At 40.1% G+C, this 19,031-nt stretch overlaps 1 protein-coding gene across 2 annotated transcripts in view; it reads right to left on the bottom strand.

Moving 5' to 3' along the window:
• ube2g1a (ubiquitin-conjugating enzyme E2G 1a (UBC7 homolog, yeast)) overlaps positions 1-19,031 on the bottom strand; it is a 57,670-nt gene that overhangs the window by 7,651 nt on the left and 30,988 nt on the right. For both annotated transcript variants that reach the window (XM_052035278.1, XM_052035276.1), the window contains exons 2-5: positions 14,680-14,782; positions 7,503-7,600; positions 4,633-4,811; positions 1,601-1,715 (exon numbers count right to left, since the gene is read on the bottom strand). In XM_052035278.1, the coding sequence (XP_051891238.1) occupies positions 1,629-1,715; positions 4,633-4,811; positions 7,503-7,600; positions 14,680-14,782 (467 nt within the window). In that variant the 3' untranslated portion in view covers positions 1,601-1,628. The remainder of the gene's footprint in view (positions 1-1,600; positions 1,716-4,632; positions 4,812-7,502; positions 7,601-14,679; positions 14,783-19,031) is intronic.

The raw sequence follows: 19,031 nt of genomic DNA, 5'->3' as shown, positions 1-19,031 counted from the left end.
GCAAGGTATAACCTGCTTCAGGACAGTGACACAACAAACTACCACAACCCACAAAAAAAAGTACTTGCTAATCTTTTCCTCAAAGTAGAGACCTAGCTTTTATTTGACATATTAAACAATCGCGATCAGCTAACCCAACAATTTTCCAGTGTCTCTCACTCCACAATGATCTTTATCTTCATTCATCTGGACAGATAAATAATTCAAACCAATACGTTCAATTTTCATTTTTCTGCAATTTATCTTCTGTAATTAAGAAATGCAACTTTCAGAATACAGCTGTAGCTTTTGTAAAGGAAATGCATGCATTGAAGATCTTTTACATTATCCACAGAAAAATTGGTACCAGGGAGGTTGTGTCATCCGTAACTCATTTCTACATCCACTGCTCTATTGAGAGAAAGGCAGCACAAAAAGAAAAACACAAACCCATCCAATCTGGGTTTGGTCTTGGCCAGTAAACTCTGCCTTAACAGAACAATGAAATTCTATTGTGTACATATTTTGCTGTCTCCTGGCAAGTCTATCTGCTGATGACAGAATTTGGCACTTGGCTGTGGAAAAGATCACAAGGTACTGGTGGAAGACTCTTGGGATGGTGCTGTCTGAGAGAAACACATGCAAGTTACTTGGATAAAATCTGCCAGCCTACAAGCAGCAAGGAGTAAAAGTTGATGGTTTCCAGTCTTGTTGTTTGACCTCTGGCATTTAAACATTAAAAGGTAGGTTCTCAAGAGACTGCATTATTGGGTTATTAAACTAAAACACCAACAACTTATCAGTACAATACCTTTAATATTGTTAAACATCCCAAGGCACTTTGCCAGGGGTGGGCCAGAAGGGGGCAAACAAAATGATACCATTTGCTTATTTGTCCTGGTCTTGGCTATGTCTCAATAGGGATTCTCGCTTTGTATTAGCAACTTCAATTAGTGTTTCAATGTGCTCCACATGAACTGAAAAAGTACAATGGCCAGTACATTTTTTGGATTAATCATTTTGGACAAGGCCAGACTTCCTTTGCTACCATTAAACCCCTCCTAAAAGTTGCAAAAAAGTGTTTGAAACACAAGTATAAAATGTCACACGAATCATCAATTCAACTGCATGAAAATCTCCATGTAACCACATAATCACACATCAAATTTGAAAGATTTAACTAAAAGATTAAGCAAAAAGTGTGTCATATTTAGCAAAAAACTTCTGGAAGAACTCAGTTGGTTGAGCAGCATCTCTGGAGGCAAAGGGATGGTTGACATTTTGGGTTGAAACCCTGCAGCTGCTAGTCGTCTGTGGCACCATGCTGAAGTACTGGCGCTGGGAGCTTTACAATGTTCCCCACAGAAGTCCAGGTAATGGCTCATGCTATATTTCTTGTAACATATTGGTGTCACAACACTAAAAACCTTGTCATTAAACAACGGACATTTATACAGTGCCCGAATTGGCACATGGTCTGCTGTAAAGCAGTCTTGTAGTGATAAGTATTGCCTTCCAATCACGATCTGTGCTGTTACTGCTTTATCATCATTTAACCATCTCTGATCATACATGAACCAAAAACATTTTAAGATAATATTGTTACCAATTTTTTCCTTACCCTGAAACGAGCTTCCTGGCAAATAAATTCATTCAAATGCAGTCTCCTGACTTTTTCTTACACAACGTGCAACTTTCCTTTTGAATTCACCATTGCGGTCTTCCCTCCACTCTTTCTGCAAGTAGTAATTCAAAACAGACTAATAATTCAAATCAGCACATCCTAATTTATCCCCAATGCCAAAAACTGAAGCTGTCAACTTGCAGTATGGAGATAGAAACATCACAGCACATTAAGATGCCCATTACTTTTTCCTTTAATGATGTAATCCCTTTCCCACTCAAACTTTGTTTACATATGCATGGGGTGTCCCAAAACAGTTAGTGGAAAAAATACTATAGCAGTGTAGGAAAATACATCTTATTTAGTAAATAGCAAAGCCATTATTACAGATTCTGTGAATGTCCCTTTAAGATAGAGCATAGTGGTGTGTGTGTCTGTGTGGCATGCTTATGTCAACAGAAGATAAAGGACGTAATGACATTGTTGAAGAAGTCAGTCTAAGTCAGTCAGAGAAGAGAGAGAGAAAAGGGAGAGAGACACCAGCCTGCTAGTTTCTCTACCGATGGATGAGAAACAATAACTGTGTCTGTCACTACACTCCACGTATGGAAATTGGGAGTAATCCGGTGGAGTGCACTTTGTTGCTGACCTACAGAGGGAAACAGGTATTTGTGTGGACGACCATGATTCAGATGCTTTTCGGGGTGAGGTAGTCACTACCGAGTAAACACTGAGGTGTCGTTTGGGTTCCATCATGGAACATTTGGATTTCGGAATTACTCTCCCCATGTTCTCTACATCTACGTCTTATCTTCAGACAACGGTGGTTGTTGAAGAAGCCTTTGCTCATGTTTCACCTTATGGCTTGCTGAACTGAACTTTAAGAACCCTTCCTGGACTTGGGAGTTTGGGACTTTGCCACACACACTCACTAAGAGTTTAGTTTTTGGGGTTAATGTTCAAGGTTTAACATTTTTACTTTTATGTTTCTTATTATCATAAGTAGTTATTAATAAAGTAGTCTTTAAACACCGAATCATGACTCTGTTTCTTTTGTTGCTGGTTCGTAACAAAATTAAAACTAACAAAATGCATGCTCAGGTAATGAGAACAGTTAATGCTGATGTTAGCCAAGACTTGGCAATTCTGTATTGAAAGGCAGATACAAAGGGCATCACTGAGGCAGAAAGAACACACCAGTTTTGCACATCTGCATTAGTGTCTAGTGTTCAGGTCACTGGAGTGGGCTGCAACTCCCAACTAGGCACATTGACAAATTAGAACTGAATTGCAATACTCACAACTGTCTGCCTCAACTCACTATATTTAAAAGTTCTAGGAATCATACTTACTGTACCAACTGATGGCGCAGAAACAGAATGGTCACATGAAGAAGTGACCATTATAAGCTTACAAAGCAAAACTGCAAAAGGACACATACTACATCAAGTTAAACTGAAGGTTAGTCAAGAGGATTTTTAAAAAACAGACACTAGGTTGAATGTGTTCAGAGCATGAAGAACGCAAAATCTTTGCTCAGAACCAAGTCACAACAATTCCAGAGCATCAGGTGAGTTTGAATTAGAGCCAGAGCTAGATGCTAGCTGTGAAGGAATCTCAACATACAAGACAGGTAAGAGAAATTCACTGGGGATTGCAATTTAGAGGAAAAGGCAAAATGAGCAAGCGCCAGAATCTGTACAACACAAGATATTTCAAATTGTTAAGCAAAATTCCTAGTGCGAAGTACAAAACTTCAAGTTATATTCTAATTGTGCACGTCATGCTCAGGCAATGAATTGAGGCAGGAACCAGGAACAGTTACTGATCCATCATGGTTGACAGGAGAGAGAAAACAAAAATCAATACATTAACTTCTACCAGTAGATGATCCTGAGCAGGAATGCAAAAGGGTCCACAAAGTGGATTCGCTCTAATTTGGCCACATTAACCCCCCCAGTAAATCAGAAAATGAAACTTTTCCCCCTAATCATTTAGTCAAACTAGAAAGGTTGGGCTAAATTAGAAACATCAATACTTGAAGCAAAAGGAGACAAAAACTCTGTAGCAAATTTGTTACAAGTTTGAGTTGTTATATAGCAATTATTTGTCAAAAAGCCCAGTTTTAAAAAGTCAAAGGATGAAGGTCATTACCACCAAAATGAAATGGAGGTAGAGTTTCATTCAAGATCCCATGAAACCATTGACAAAGGCTAAAAGAAAGCTTTAAGCATAATTTTCCACGGCCTGATCCCAAGTAGCATTTACAAATTAAGAGATCTCAGTAGGAAACATTAGTGATGTGCAACAAATCTTTTCCCCCTGACAGTCCATGTATATGCCGAGGGGTGCCAGATTATTCAAGGGAATAATCCAAGCACAGGAATTATTACAATATGCAAAACTGAAGTTGAAGTTGATAGTTATCCCCCAGTTTAGTGCAGTAATACTCCTATCAGAAATGTGAAGGCAGCGATTTACAGATATGCAGCAAAAGGGGCGGGGGGAGATAAAATGGGTTGGTAAGATCACCTTGGAGATCTGAATGTCAGATCTATTCCATTCCTGTTATGTGGTAGATCCCAGGAATGAATCAGCCATTTAATACTGCTTCCCGAGGAAGACACGTTGGCTTAAACACCAAATTCCGCACTCTTTAGTACCCATGTAATCCTTGATGTACTTCAAATTTCTAAATATCTCTTTTTTAAAAAAAAATCCACAATCTGATGACTTGCAACCAAAAAGTATTGAAATAATTCCACTCAGGTGCACTAACATGTATAAAACCAATTGTGAGCATTTCATCACCTCTACAATTTGACATTTTGGATTTAACAATTCTGGCTTAAGAATTTAGTGATTTGGATTCAATTTCAGATATGAGCAGGCTTTCTAAAAGCATTCTTGACATTACTGCTCATTATGGCGGTGAGCAACATTACTGATAAACCTTGTGAAAGAGGATAATGATGCATGAAATTGGAATCAATGTTAGAGCCAAAATTCTGACCAAAAGAAGCTCTTACCGCTGCATCCACATTAGCCGGCGAGTCTCCATTTGGATCTGCCAACATTGAAATCACACTGATAAGAATCGTCTCCACGGTGTGGATTGGCAGCCAGCGCTCTTCAGGCTTTTCATATCCATATTTATCCTCACCAGGCTCATGAAGAATAGAGATGCATACCTCACCATTCTTATCAACTTTAACAGAGCAAGAAAGATTAAGTTACAAAATCTATTGTTTATATCACTCATCAACAGATTGATACATTGAAAACTCCTCTTTGGAACCAACCTTTTATATTCGATTCACTGTCACTAAATTATGCTTAGTTAAAACTGAAATCATTTACAACGAAAGGATATGGAGAAAGTGCAACTGGAATTAAAACTGATCAATACCAAAAGAATACACACAATCCCCACGTTATAGCAGTTTAAATTAAATTAAAATTTTATTTACAGCGCGGTAACAGGCCCTTCCGGCCCAACGAGTCCGTGCCGCCCATTTTAAACCCAAGTTAACCTACCCGTACATCTTTGCAATGTGGGAGGAAACCGGAGCACCCGGAGGAAACCCACGCAGACACGGGAGAACGTACAAACTCCTTACAGACAGCGACGGGAATCAAAACCCGATCGCTGGCGCTGTAATAGCGTTGCACTAACCGCTACGCTACCGTGCCATTTGCCTTTACAGAACTCGCAGATCACTACCCAAATATTTGACATATGGAATACAATTTGCTCTCACAGAATGTGTGGGAAAGAGTAAATAAAGCAACATAATTTCTACCCCCCTCAAACTCTTTTCTTGACACATGCACAAATGACACAGCTTCACGTTACGGTAAATTGCAATACGGACTGTTTGAGGAACAGAAACTTCCTCATAAAGCAGGGGTCACCTGTAATTGTAAAATATGGTACCAGAAAACATTGTTAAAACTGAAGGAAAAAATGTTCATTATTGATGAAGGCTATACTAAACAGAGCACACCCAATTTTTTTTTGATATTAGTAACACAGAAAAAGGCAAACAAAGCCTGCTAGCCCAGGTGAACTGTACAGCCTTGTTGCCTGTACAGAGATAACATCTTGTAATGACCAAGGTTAGATACAGCTTTATTGTCAGTCAACAAATCAATTGATGTCCATGTTCACAGGATAGGAATGGGGGATTTAGAGGTGAGGTGGGGTTTGGACCAGAGGAGAGGGCAAAAGCAGGGAAAGGAAGAAAATATGGGGATGAAAAGATGCTTGGGGTTTGGCCATTAGAAAAATGTTCACAGGGCATACATTCAGCAATGACTTGTTCTCTCTCCAGTCAGTTTGTTTCTTTAAATTCACCTCATCACCACAGCCATTCACAAATCCTGTGCTCACTTTAGGTCAATTTTGCTTGGCCTACTTATTTTTAAGTCCAAAGACTCTCCAACCTTCTGAACAAAACTTTCAATTTAAACCAATTTACATCATTCTATTTCTTTTTGCACATGAAGATGCCCTCTGGTTTCTCGGGATGCCAACTAACCCAAATTATTTTCAGATCTTTCTTCATTTTTTAATTGGGCAATAGCAAGTATTTGGCCTTTACACCTTTGCTACCATGGAAGTAGGAAGGTAGCATCTTTGGTTCAAATGCCATTGAAACATCCACCTTCAAACTCAAGCTACCCCATATGATAAAAGTAAAAATGCCCGAATGAGAGTTTTGAGGTTTTAAGAGAAACCCAAGAGCAAGACTAATCCTCAATATTACCCTTCCATGCAGAAACAGAAAATGCCCTCACCTCTGTTGAATAGCAAATTCACATTACTGCAGTATTTTGGTCAAGTGACTTCTTCCACCAGAAAATGTGCGCACATTTTACGATTCAATGTGGCAACTTATAGCTTGTATGTCTGGAGAAAATAACCACTCGGACTAGCAGAAATTTGGCAAAATGAAACCTGTATACAAGCTCTGGACATAGGATTGCAACAAGTTTAAAATCAAGAATTACTTTGCCCGAGAGCACCCTTATCACTGACTCAAGCAGTTTAAAAGTGATTTACCAGTCTCAGGGCAAATAGAATTGAACAACATTCCAGTCATTGACAAACCCACCACTTGACCATCAAGTTGCCCAGTGGGAAGCTACCTTTTGGGACTGGTCCATCTGGACAAACCACATCAGGAATTAGATGCAATAATCATGAAGGAAGAGTGATAATATTTCAGTTAGGATACTACGTGATGTTCAGAGAGGGTCGGAGCCTGCTTCTTGGTATGAGGTTAGAGGAATGAGAGGTGCTATCAATAGCTCAGGCAGTTATTTTGGAGATGGTACACATTGCATGGGGCAATGAAGGTAATGGACATGTGCCAATCACACTGATCTGGCTGGTGTAGAACTGTTACTGAAGCTGCACGCAGCCTTGACAAGCAGCTAGTGCAAACCTGCTTTCTCACTCTTCATTCCCTGAAAGCGCTCCATTTTTGGTCTTGAAGTTGGGCATCTCACACCGCCATATGGAATGCCTGATTTGACTTGAGTTCTACGACATTCAAAACCTTGAGAAAAGTTCATAGAACACAAGGTTTCAGCTGGCCATAAGTATCAACCGTTTTACCACTCAATGGGATGGATTTATCCTTACTCCACTACATTGCCTCTCATACATCCACGACCAAATGCTGGAATAAAATTCACCTGGCACAACAGCAGGTACAAATTATCTGGCATACAATGGCATATACTTATTGTGCCAACTGCATCACACAAATTAGAGCTTTACAAGAATAGATTGTTCTGAACTGCAAAATTGTGCTTCCCCTGATTACCTTCTTTCCCACCAATCCCCTAATCCATAGCCAAGCTCTTCCACCACTGCTGACTTTGCTCTCACCATTTGGGTGCCAGATTTCTGTGATGAATTTCATCTTTGGCGGCCTGAGGGGATAGTCTTTGGGGAAGGTGAGATGAGCTTTGAACACACCACCTTCACTGTGGATAAAAGTTACAATAATTAGTTCCTGCAACAACACATCATTTACAGAAAATATCAAACTGAACAGTTATGAAACTATACACTGCTGACATAAAACATTGCAAAACTCCCCAGTTGAAACAGTCTACATTGAGCAACACGAACTATTTCACTCCTACATCAAATCACTATGACAGATTTGATGCAGGCAATTTAGATACCATGCTTCCTTCCCTCACCATCCCTTTTAACCTCCCCCACCAACAACTACCCCCTTGCCACAAACAGCAAGTTTGTACCTCTAATTTCTTTTTCTATCTTTTTATTAATTTTCAGATTAATACATATAACATCGGTAATTATACATGTAATACAAAGATCAGAAGGACAACCACGACATATATAATCAAAGAATAAAAAAATATTCTAGGCCCCACTGTTTCTTGGTAAACGAATATATTACAAAAAGAAAGTCAAAAGGAGAAAAAAAGATTATAAAAAAACCCAAATTGGGAAAAAATTGTAAGTAATAAAACAAAACAAAAACAAAACTGGACTGATATTTCTTGATGAACAAAGAGCATTATTATGTTGTCAACTCCGCTCCTCTAAATTCAAAGATTATTGAAAAGGGACCTACATCATATGAAAATATTGAATAAATGGACTCCAAACTTCCTCAAATTTAAGTGAAGAATCAATAGAGCCACTCCTAATTTTTCCTAAGTTTAAACATGATATAGTTTGAGAAAATCATTGAAAAGTGGTGGGGGGTATTGGATCCTTCCATTTAGACAAAATGGATCGCTTGGCCATTAATGTAACAAAGGCAATCATACAACAAGCAGCAGCAAATAGGTGGTCAGATTCCATCATTGGTAATCCAAAAATTGCAGTGATTGGGTGAGGTTGTAAATCAATATTCAATACAGTTGAAATAATGTTGAAAATGTCCTTCCAATATTTTTCCAAGAGGACAGGACCAAAACGTGTCAGGGAAGCCACCTCCGATTTACATCAATCAAATATAGGATTTATATGGTGATAAAAACGGGCTAACTTGTCCTTCGACATATGGGTCCTGTGAACCACCTTAAATTGTATCAAAGAGTGTCTGGCACACATTGAAGATGTATTAACTAATTGAAGAATTTTCTTCCATGTCTCTGTGGGTAAAAGTATCTGGAGTTCTCTTTCCCATTCATTCTTAATTTTATCAAGTGTCTCTGGACGTATTTTCATAATTAGATCATAAATTATTGTTATCAAGCCCTTCTGATAGGGATTGAAGCCTAAAATTTTTTTCTGTAATTTCAATTTTATATGGAGTAGGAAAAGAAGGCATAGTAACTTTTAAAAAATTTCTAATCTATAAGTATCGAAAAAAGTGTGATTTTGTACCTCTAATTTTGTGCCTGCTAGAATTTTAGTCGCAAAACTGGTTTGGGGGAAACAGTGTCATCAATCAAATAGTTATATCCCACTGCTCGATCACTTGGGCGTGAAGGTATTATTGAGATTCTCTCCATTTAGAGGGAGATGTCAGAAACCAAGATCAATCAATGGAGGTTAAAAAAAACAGTAGTAGAATCCATTAAAGTAGAAACATTGACCAAGCTACAGCTAGAATATGGGCATCCTAATTTGCAGATCATCAAGCCCATGGAAAGAGTTTTAAAAGTTTTGAAGTAACAGGAGCTCAATTGAAAGCAATTAGATAACACATCAGCCAGCCAGACCATAGAGAACACTAATCTAGGCATTACTGGTAAAGGTCTTGCCTCTCAAGTGCAATCTAGGCTGACAAAGTGAAACACTAAGGAATCCTGCATTGTTGGAGCTATTGTATTCTGCAGAAGATATAGAACAGACTTGCCCTTAACAGGATGGGGAGAGAAACCCTATTGCTCTAAGTGAGCAGGGGGTGTCCTCCCAGGTCCCAGACAATATCCGGTCAACTAACATTAGAATTTCCAATTGTTATCCCATTGCTATTTGTGTAACCTTGAGGTCAGCTTGAACACAGCATTTCATACATTACAGGACGACTGCACTCCAAAATACTTTAATTGTAAAGGTAGTTTAAGGTCGTGAAGCAGGACTACAAAATATATTCCCCTTAATCTTAGAGTACAAAGGAGATGGGAAATACTAAATATCACAGCATTTGTGATCATGTCTCAATACCTCTGCCATTTTGTGATCAAAATTACACACAATCTACTCTTCAAACGTGAACATGGAGATTAACCTGGGAGTACAAGCTACAGAGCAGAAATGACTGCAGATGCAGTGATATGCCATTGCTATTGTTTACTTCATACGTCTTCAGATACATCTAGACAGTAAAATGCCACAGGCACCCACATGGCACAATATACGGTTGATTTGGCGATTCATTTTTTAAATATCCAAAATGAAAACTTCACAAGGCAGACATCAAGAGATTTCACCATAGGAAGTTTAGTACATTATAAATAAACAATTAAAACAAACCACCAATATCTGACAAAGTCCTATCAACATTAAGACAGAAGGCAAGCAACTTGCCAAATATTATACAGATATTGATATCTGTGCAGTTACCAGATTAGCAAATAGGACTCTGCTACCAAACTGGCAAGTTGGTAGATCACAATTGTGTAAAATCCCACAAATGCTTCATTATATGATAAGTGACCAATTAATTGGCTGAATCTAGTTTTTATACTTGGATATTAAGGCCAACACAAACAAGTGGGCATCACTTGCATTCATTCTGGTTCATTTTGAAAGTACAAATATAAAAGAATAAAAATGTGTCAAGTTCTAACTTATAACAGATATTGTGACAGTCACGTGAAATTCAAAGTCACAAAGACAGTGGCATCTGTTCAAAGCCATTAAAATAGTAATAAGAGTCACTTTTGCTCAATATTGAAGTGCAACAACATAGGAATTGCATAATAATTTATCTGCTTGCATCTCAGGAGACCATACTGCAATAAAAAAAAGTGCTCTGCAATGCTACAACCACAATTTTACTTTTAATCCTTTGTACCAGAAGGGAAAACTAGCAGCTGATGCTCATCCAGAGATATTATATAACAGGAGAAAGCTCAAATCTTGCTAATCAAATTTCCACCCTTGCCACAGAACCGAACAATCCTAATCCACATCACAAACTGCATCCTCCGTGACTGGGGCATGCATGGTCCCACAGCATCTTTTGTCACTGCTTTGCAGCTTAAACACAATTTCCACACCTTTTCAATGCTTCGCTTTCCAGTGCAGCAATTGCTTGGTTTAACTCTTTCCCATCTCAATCTAACGATTCGTACTAGCAATTCCCATACCTTTACCTCAAGTTCCCCAAAAGACATCTTGACAACATAGTCCATCAAGGACATCTCAAACTTCTCCAATGCCTTTGTAATCAGATATTTAATTTTGAATCTGCTGCCTTGCTCTAGTTAAGCTAGAGGAAGAACAACATCTTTGGCTGTATCCTATTCTACTAATTCCACCATTATAACATCACACACTCCAACTTCTCCAGACAGTCTCAGAGTTAAATGTTCTGAACTTGGGAACCACAATTGGACGTCTTCTCCAAAACAAAAAAGCTTCATGCTCCATGCACTTCCATCCCTTTAGCTCATGAAGGCTGTAAAATATAGCTGGACTTCTGATGGAACTTAATGTCCCTTCAAGCAAAAAACCCACTTAAGTTATTAAGAATTTCACTACACATTCAGCCTTTTACTTGTGGGGCACAGTGCTTTGCAACTAATTACTTCTCTACAGGGGAAAACATGAATGATTAATCCATTTCTGATGGAGTAGGCAAGGGAATAGCAGGGACATCATGACTTGAATTCCATATTTTGCAGCAGTCCACCCAATTAAGAGAAGTTGGTGAGAATACATGTTAATATTCTATGTACTGATCACCAATGGGAGCTTTTTATTATAGAGGATATGCTGTTTACAAGTGACATTGTGCCTCAATCATCAACTTCCCAATTGCATAAAATGGCACAGCATTGCAGAGATGAACACCATGCTCTGCCCAGTTTTCAAAATGCAGTAATTTGGTCACATCCTTTGTTACATGCTATATCAACTAACTTTATCCAAGTCTTGAGGTAGGCAAGATGCATCACAATGCAAGGACATATTTCAGGATGTGACAGCATAGGAATACAAAAGACAACTTAAGATGCAATGAAGATGTGCGTCAAAATCTGAAAAATATAAGCACAAGCACCATCACAATGAAAAAAATGAATTTATAGTAATTTTATGTCTTTGCACTGTACTGTTGCCACAAAACAAATTTCACATCATACAAGTCAGTGATAATAAAAAATGGTTTCTAAAACTTTCCCCATCATGAGTTCGTCAAAGTGGGCTGGTCTATCCCTCTATTTTTGAACAGGGGTATAACACTTGTAATTTTCCCAGAATTCAGGCACCACTGCTGAACCTATGGCCAGGGCCTCAGCAATTTCCTCCCTTAATTCTCTCCATGAACTAGGATGCAGCTATACCAATAGGTCTACTATGTCTTGGTATTTCCTGCCATCATGGATGACAAGGCACTCCAACTCTATTTCATTTCCTGCAACACCCTGCTCTTCTGATAAGATACCTGCCTGTCTACCACCTCCTTTCATGCATCCTATGCCACAAACACTGCACAACTTGTTTCATAGGACATCCATGTTCAGTCAGCATGCTTGACCAGAACCAGTGTGCTCACTTTAAATTTTCATATTGTTCTCAGGTCTCCTAAGCTGTTCCACTGAGGCAACACAAACAAGGAACAACAGCTTATCCTTCAAAATGAACACAATATGGAATCCTAGACTCTAACCCAGGCTGGAGAGCTTAGCTTTAGATAGGCCACATTCAGAGACAAACCTACGGACAGAATTGAAATAACTAGGTAATGCCCTTGTCAAACGTACTAGGTGTTCTCAACGTTGTAAATGACAGATTGATTTTACATAGACATGTTACATAGACTGGAGCACTAACCATGCTCCAGTCACCTTACTTTTCTGGACAAAGTACCTTACCTTTAAGAGATTGCTATAATTTCCATTTCCTTAACTCCCTACAATGGTTTATTGAGTAAATGGACTTTTACAAGTAGGTGACATGAGAGACTGCAGATGATGGAAATCTGGAGCAACACACAAAATGCTGGAGGAACTCAGCAGTTCAGGCAGCATCTATGGAGGGAAAGGGACAGTTGATGTTTCCAGTCAAGACCCTTCATCAGGATTAGAAAGAGGGGAGAATGTGTGTGTAGGAAGATGAAACAAGAGCTGGTGGGTGATGGGTGGATACAGGTGAGGGGGATGAGAGGCAGGTAAGGGAGGGGGAAGAGTAGGAATGATACAAGAAGCTGGGAGCTGATAGGTGGAGGTGAGAAGGGCTGAAGATGGAACCTGACAGGAAAGGACAGTGGACCATGGAATAAAAGGGAAGGAAGTGAGGAGAGGAACTGGAGGAATGTGTGGGTGATGGGCAGATCGAGAAGGGGAAGGGAAGGGGTAATGGGGCTGGTGGGATGAAGGGGGAAAAAAGGTGGGGGGGTAAAACAAAGGGGAGTGGTTACCAGAAGTTAGAGAAAAATCAATGTCCATGCTCTCAGGTTGGGAGACTACAAAGGCAGAATATGCAGTGCTGTTCCTCAGGCAGCGTATGGGATGCTAATGCTGTTGCTACTAGCCTCAACTTAGCAGTAGAGGTGGCTGTGGACAGACATGTCAGTGTGGGAATGGGAAGTGTAATTAAAATGGCTGGCCACCAGGTGATCCTGGCTGTTACAGTGGATGGAGCAAAGGTGCTCAACAAAGCAATCTCCCAATCTGCGTTGCGTCTCACTGATAAGGCTGCACTGGGAGTACCATATACAATAAATGATACTGATGGATTCATGCATGAAGGACTGCCTCACCTGGAAGGACTGTTTAGGGCCCTGAATGGTGGTGAGGGAGGTGGTGTAGGGGCAGGTGTAACATTTAATGTAGTTGCAAGGATAAGTGCCCAGAGGGGGATCGATGGGGTGGGATGAGTGGACAAAGGAGTCACAGGGAAAGCAATCCCTGCCGAAAGTGGAGAGGGGAGGGAAGGTGTGCCTGTTGGTGGGATCTTGAATGATATGTTGAATGTGTAGGCTCATGGGGTGGTAGGTGAGGATAAGAGGAACTCTATCTCTCGTCTTTTGGGGGGGGGGGGGGGGGAGAAGAGGGAGGGGAGAAGAAGAGGGATGGAGGACAAATGTATGGGAGATAGAAGAGGATGTGGGTGAGGGCCACCTCGATAGCAGTGTTTTCTGAAAAAAATGGACATCTCGGATGTCCTGGAGTGGAAAGCCTCATCATGAGGACAGATGCAGCAGAGACAGAGGAACTGAGAGAAAGGAATTGCAACCTTGCAACTGACAGGGTGGGAAGCGGAGTAGTCGGGGTAACTGTGGGAGTCAGTGGGTTTGTAGATGTCATCAAGTAACCATTGTAACCACATGCAAAATAGTTATTTTACAAGTCATCATTTTTGCTGCAAATCCTAACTTGGTTGAGTGTTGTCAATAAAACGCTACAGATAATGATTCAGCTATTCCCATTTACAACCTTTCTAAATTCATGTTCTTTTGACCATTACCATCTATGTGTTATGCAATCTGAACTTCTGCAATCTTTACTTTGTTCTCTTCTTCCCTTCCTTAACCACGTTAAATTGGAGATCACCCATTTCTCAGTACATTTAGTGCTGAAAAATAGGTGATCAACTTTTTCCTCAGTTCTTATAAAAATGAAATCAACATTGAATGATCTGAGAATTTCCAGCATTTTACCTTTACTATCCCCAATTAAGATCTTCATAAAGCTAGATCATCTGGTCACATCATCGATAAAGAACCTACAGCTAAACAGCCCAGGAACAAAATTCACATGCAACATTTTAAGCAGCACCATAGCTTTCTCATTGATAAAACATTGTCAGCATATCTATTTCAGAAATCTCACTGTAGTGGGACTTCCAAAAGATAAAACATAGCATAATGACACTCCTCAAAACAGGTCATTAGTGCAATACTTACTATAGAGTGTCAGGAGGACCTATGATAAGTACTTCCCATCTGTATAGGTCATTGTCATCGATCAATCCTGCTGAGAAACCATCAACAGGATTCTTGTTCAGCTCTAAAAAGACAAATAGACAATAGTTATATTTTTAGACATTTTCCAGTACTTCACAAAAAGCATTCACATAGAAACAGAAAACCTACAGCACAATTCAGGCCCTTCAGCCCACAAAGCTGTGCCAAACATATCCCTACCTTAGAGACCCATAAGCCCCCTATTTTTCTCAGCTCCATGTACCTATCCAAAAGACTCTTAAAAGACCCTATCATATCCGCCTCCACCACCGTTGCCGGCAGCCCATTCCACGCATTCACCACTGAGTAAAAAAACTTACCCGACATCTCCCCTATACCCACTCCCTAGCACCTTAAACCTACGTTCTCTTGTGGCAACCATTTCAGCCCTAGGAAAAAGCCTCCGACTATCTACCCGATCAATACACTTCATCTTATACACGTCTATCAGGTCCCCCATCATCCTCTGTCGCTCCAAGGAGAAAAGACAGAGTTCCCTCAACCTGCTTTCATAAGGCATGCTCCCCAATCCAGGCAGCATCCTTGTAAATCTCCTCTGCACCCTTTCTATGGCTTCCACATCCTTCCTGTAGTGAGGTGACCAGCACTGAGCACAGCATTCCAAGTGGGGTCTGACTAGGGTCCTATATAGCTGCAGCATTACCTCTTGACTCCTAAATTCAATTCCGCAGTTGATGAAGGACAATACACCATATGCCTTCCTAACCAGAGTCAACCTGTGAAGCTGCTTTGAGCGTCCTATGGACTCGGACCCCAAGATCCTTCTGATTCTCCACACTGCTTAGAGTCCTACCATTAATACTATATTCTGCCATCATATTTGACCTACCAAAATGAACCACTTCACACTTATCTGGGTTGAACTCCATCTGTCACTTCTCAGCCCAGCTTTGCATCCTATTTACGTCCCACTGTAACCTCTGGCAGCCCTCCACAACACCTCCAACCTTTGTGTCATCCGCAAACTTACTAACCCATCCCTCCACTTCCTCAGCCAGGTAGTTTATAAAAATCACAAGGAGTAAGGGTCCCAGAACAGATCCCTGAGGTACACTACTGGTCACCGATCTCCATGCAGAATACAACCCTTCAACAACCACTCTTTGCCTTCTGTGGGCCAGCCAGTTCTGGATCCACATTGCAATGTCCCCTTGGATACCATGCCTCCTTACTTTCTCAATGAGCCTTGCATGGGGTACCTATATCAAACACCTTGCTGAAATCCATATACACTACATCTACTGCTCTCCCTTCATTGATGTGTTTAGTCACATCCTCAAAAAAATCCAATCAGGCTCGTAAGGCAGGACATACCCTTGACAAAGCCATGCTGACTATTCCTAATCATATTATACCTCTCCAAATGTTCACAAATCCTGCTTCTCAGGATCTCTCCATCAGCTTACCAACCACTGGTCTATAATTTCCTGGGCTCTCTCTACTCCCTTTCTTGAATAAGGGAACAACATCCACAACCCTCCAATCCTCTGGGCATTTACTGGGCAAAACTTACAACTAGTATTGTATTAATCCAATAATGACCAAGTACAAACAAAGTTGATGAAAGTGTACAGTATTTCTTTGAAAGTCACTTTTTTTTTTAAAATTGCAGAGCTGGAAAAGCTTGAAGAATTGCATTTCTTCAACCTTACCCTCATTCTAAACACTGCAATCAAACCATCAAGCTTCCAGATTTTTGCAACCATTTACACCATTGCAACACTTGTGCACACCACCACCAGAACAACATCTCCAAAATTCTTGACACTGTGAAAGAAATACCTCAAGGACAATGAGTTGATAACAATTAAACAAGCATTCATAATCAAACAGCAATGCCCTGCTGACAAACTCCTAACAGCAAATTCCTATGCACAAGTCAGCAGTTTGTTCCTGAATGAACTGAACAAAAGTTAGAGTTATTTACTGGGAGGAAAACAAACTCAGATGGGACTGGACACAGTTCAAGATGACACTGCAAGTTTAAGGCTAGTTAAATATAACTGCAGTTAAATATAACCCACAGACAATGCTAGTTAAGCATGCAGGTCCTATTGTCCTTGCAATCCTGAACAATCCCATTCAACCATGCTGTATCCAAACCCTCGACAAAATTCATCAATGACAGCCCCCTTCAAGCCTGCACGTTTAAGATCAGTCATTAGCTCATTCTTTCTTGATACGTTGCACTGGAACATTAGTCTGGTCACTCTACATCAATACCTGGACAGCCTTCACATGTTGGCAGTGAAACTGAACATTACAAGTTCAAACATACATGTCAATACTGGTATTGGTTTGCCAGTACCTGCCAGAACAATCCAAACCCAAGTCAGTATCGTGCAGCACAGAAACAGGTCTTTCAGCCCACCATGCCCACAGACTATTATACTTATCTAATCCCATTTACCCACATTTATTCTGTATGTATCGGTGATTCACGTGCTGCCTAGATGCTTCTTAAATGAGAGTATCTGACTCCACCACTTCCTCAGGCAACATTTCATATTCCAAGCACTATGGGGGGAAAAAATTCCCATTCAGATCCCCCCTAAACCTATCTTATACTGATCCCTCTTGTTTTAGACACCCTCGCCATGGGGAGAAAGAATATCATGCTATCTATGCTCGGATACATCATGACTTGGTATGGCAACTGCTCTGTCTATGAACGCAAGAGACTGCAGACTTGTGGACACAGCTCAGCACATCACAGAAACCAGACTCCCCTCCATGGACTGCCTACACTTCTCACTGCCTCAGTAAAGCAGCCAACATAATCAAAGACCCCACCCACCCCCGGACATTCTCTCTTCTCCCTCCTATCGGGCAGGAGATACAAAAGCCTGAAAGCACGTACCACCAGCTGAAGGACAGCTTCTCTCCTGCTGTTGTAAGACAATTGAATGGTTCTAGTATGATAAGATGGACTCTTGACCTCAATTATTTCCTTGCACCTTATCACTGCACTCTAACTGTATTCTGCATTCTGTTGTTTTCCTTTGTATTACCTCAATGCACTGATGTAATGAAATGACGTGTATGGATGGCATGCAAAACAAAGTTTTTCCACTGCTAATACACCAACTTACACTGGCTGGTCAGGATGAAACAGCCACAGAGGCCAGTGTCTTTGTACTATACTGCTGCTGCAAAACAACAAATTTCATGTCATACAAATCAGTGATAATAAACCAGATTCTGATTCAGTAGGATGTTGTCAATCAAGCAGTAAATTTAAAGGAATGCAACGAGTAGACCAAACCCCAGCTCTGAGATAATACCCACTGTGAAACTATTGAAAGCTGCTAAACTGGTGGAACCTCAAGCAGTCTCTCTATATGGTCTGGCTACCTGACCACGTTGAGTTTGGGTCAGGGTGTAATTTTATACCAGAGCAGACATCTTCACAATTTCTTGCTGTTTACCTGCATGTTTACATCATGCTTCATGAAGTAGCACACTGGGGTCCTTCTGTATGCAGACGAGTTTTTCCACTGTTTAAGAACTTTGTAGGAAGAATTGCAAAACAATTTCTCCATTTTATTCTCTGTCTGCCACCTTCTTACTCACAAAACTATCTAAGCTTTGTCCTTTCATCCAAGGATGCTGATGAATTCAACATACCAAGCAAATAACACAAATTGTGAATAGCTGCCTGTTCATTGTGATAACTCTGTATCAGTTGTCTAGACTTGAAAACAACCTGTTCTTCCCATTATCCAGGCTGCTGGACTCTTTGCAACTCACTTGGATTCAAGCAATCTGCTAACAGGACTCAGTCAAATTCAGTTTTTCCCTCTGCCCATCTCTTAAGTAGCAATTTCTTTAATAAAACAGCTTTTAGTTTTCTTACATTTGTTATCTTCCAGTCTGCTGGGACAATTCTAGAATCCAGTAATTCTGAAAAAATTTATGCACTTACAGGAGAAATACTAACCTGTAGAAATAGTAATTTTCCTTGGGAACCACATTTCTGCTTCTATAAAGTTCTGATTCCCTCTTCCTCTTCCCACCTCTATTAAATTTAAGTTCTGGAAAGATCGGAGGTAAAAATACTCAGGCTTCCTACTCAACTAGATTATAAACATACTGATAATGATTCATTCCCTCATTTAGGAAGGAGAGGAGTTATTTCTGAATAGAAAGCACATTTGCTAAGAACTGATTTTAAATTGTTTGTCATTGTTTATCTACTGGCAAGGCTTCGATCCAATTTATCTACAAGCACAAGGCTCTAGTTACCAGCTAATCAGTCTTTCTTAACTGCA

This window comes from Pristis pectinata, chromosome 21 (assembly GCF_009764475.1).
Source record: "Pristis pectinata isolate sPriPec2 chromosome 21, sPriPec2.1.pri, whole genome shotgun sequence".
Classification (NCBI taxonomy): domain Eukaryota; kingdom Metazoa; phylum Chordata; class Chondrichthyes; order Rhinopristiformes; family Pristidae; genus Pristis; species Pristis pectinata.
This window is presented reverse-complemented; position numbering and strand designations above follow the sequence as displayed.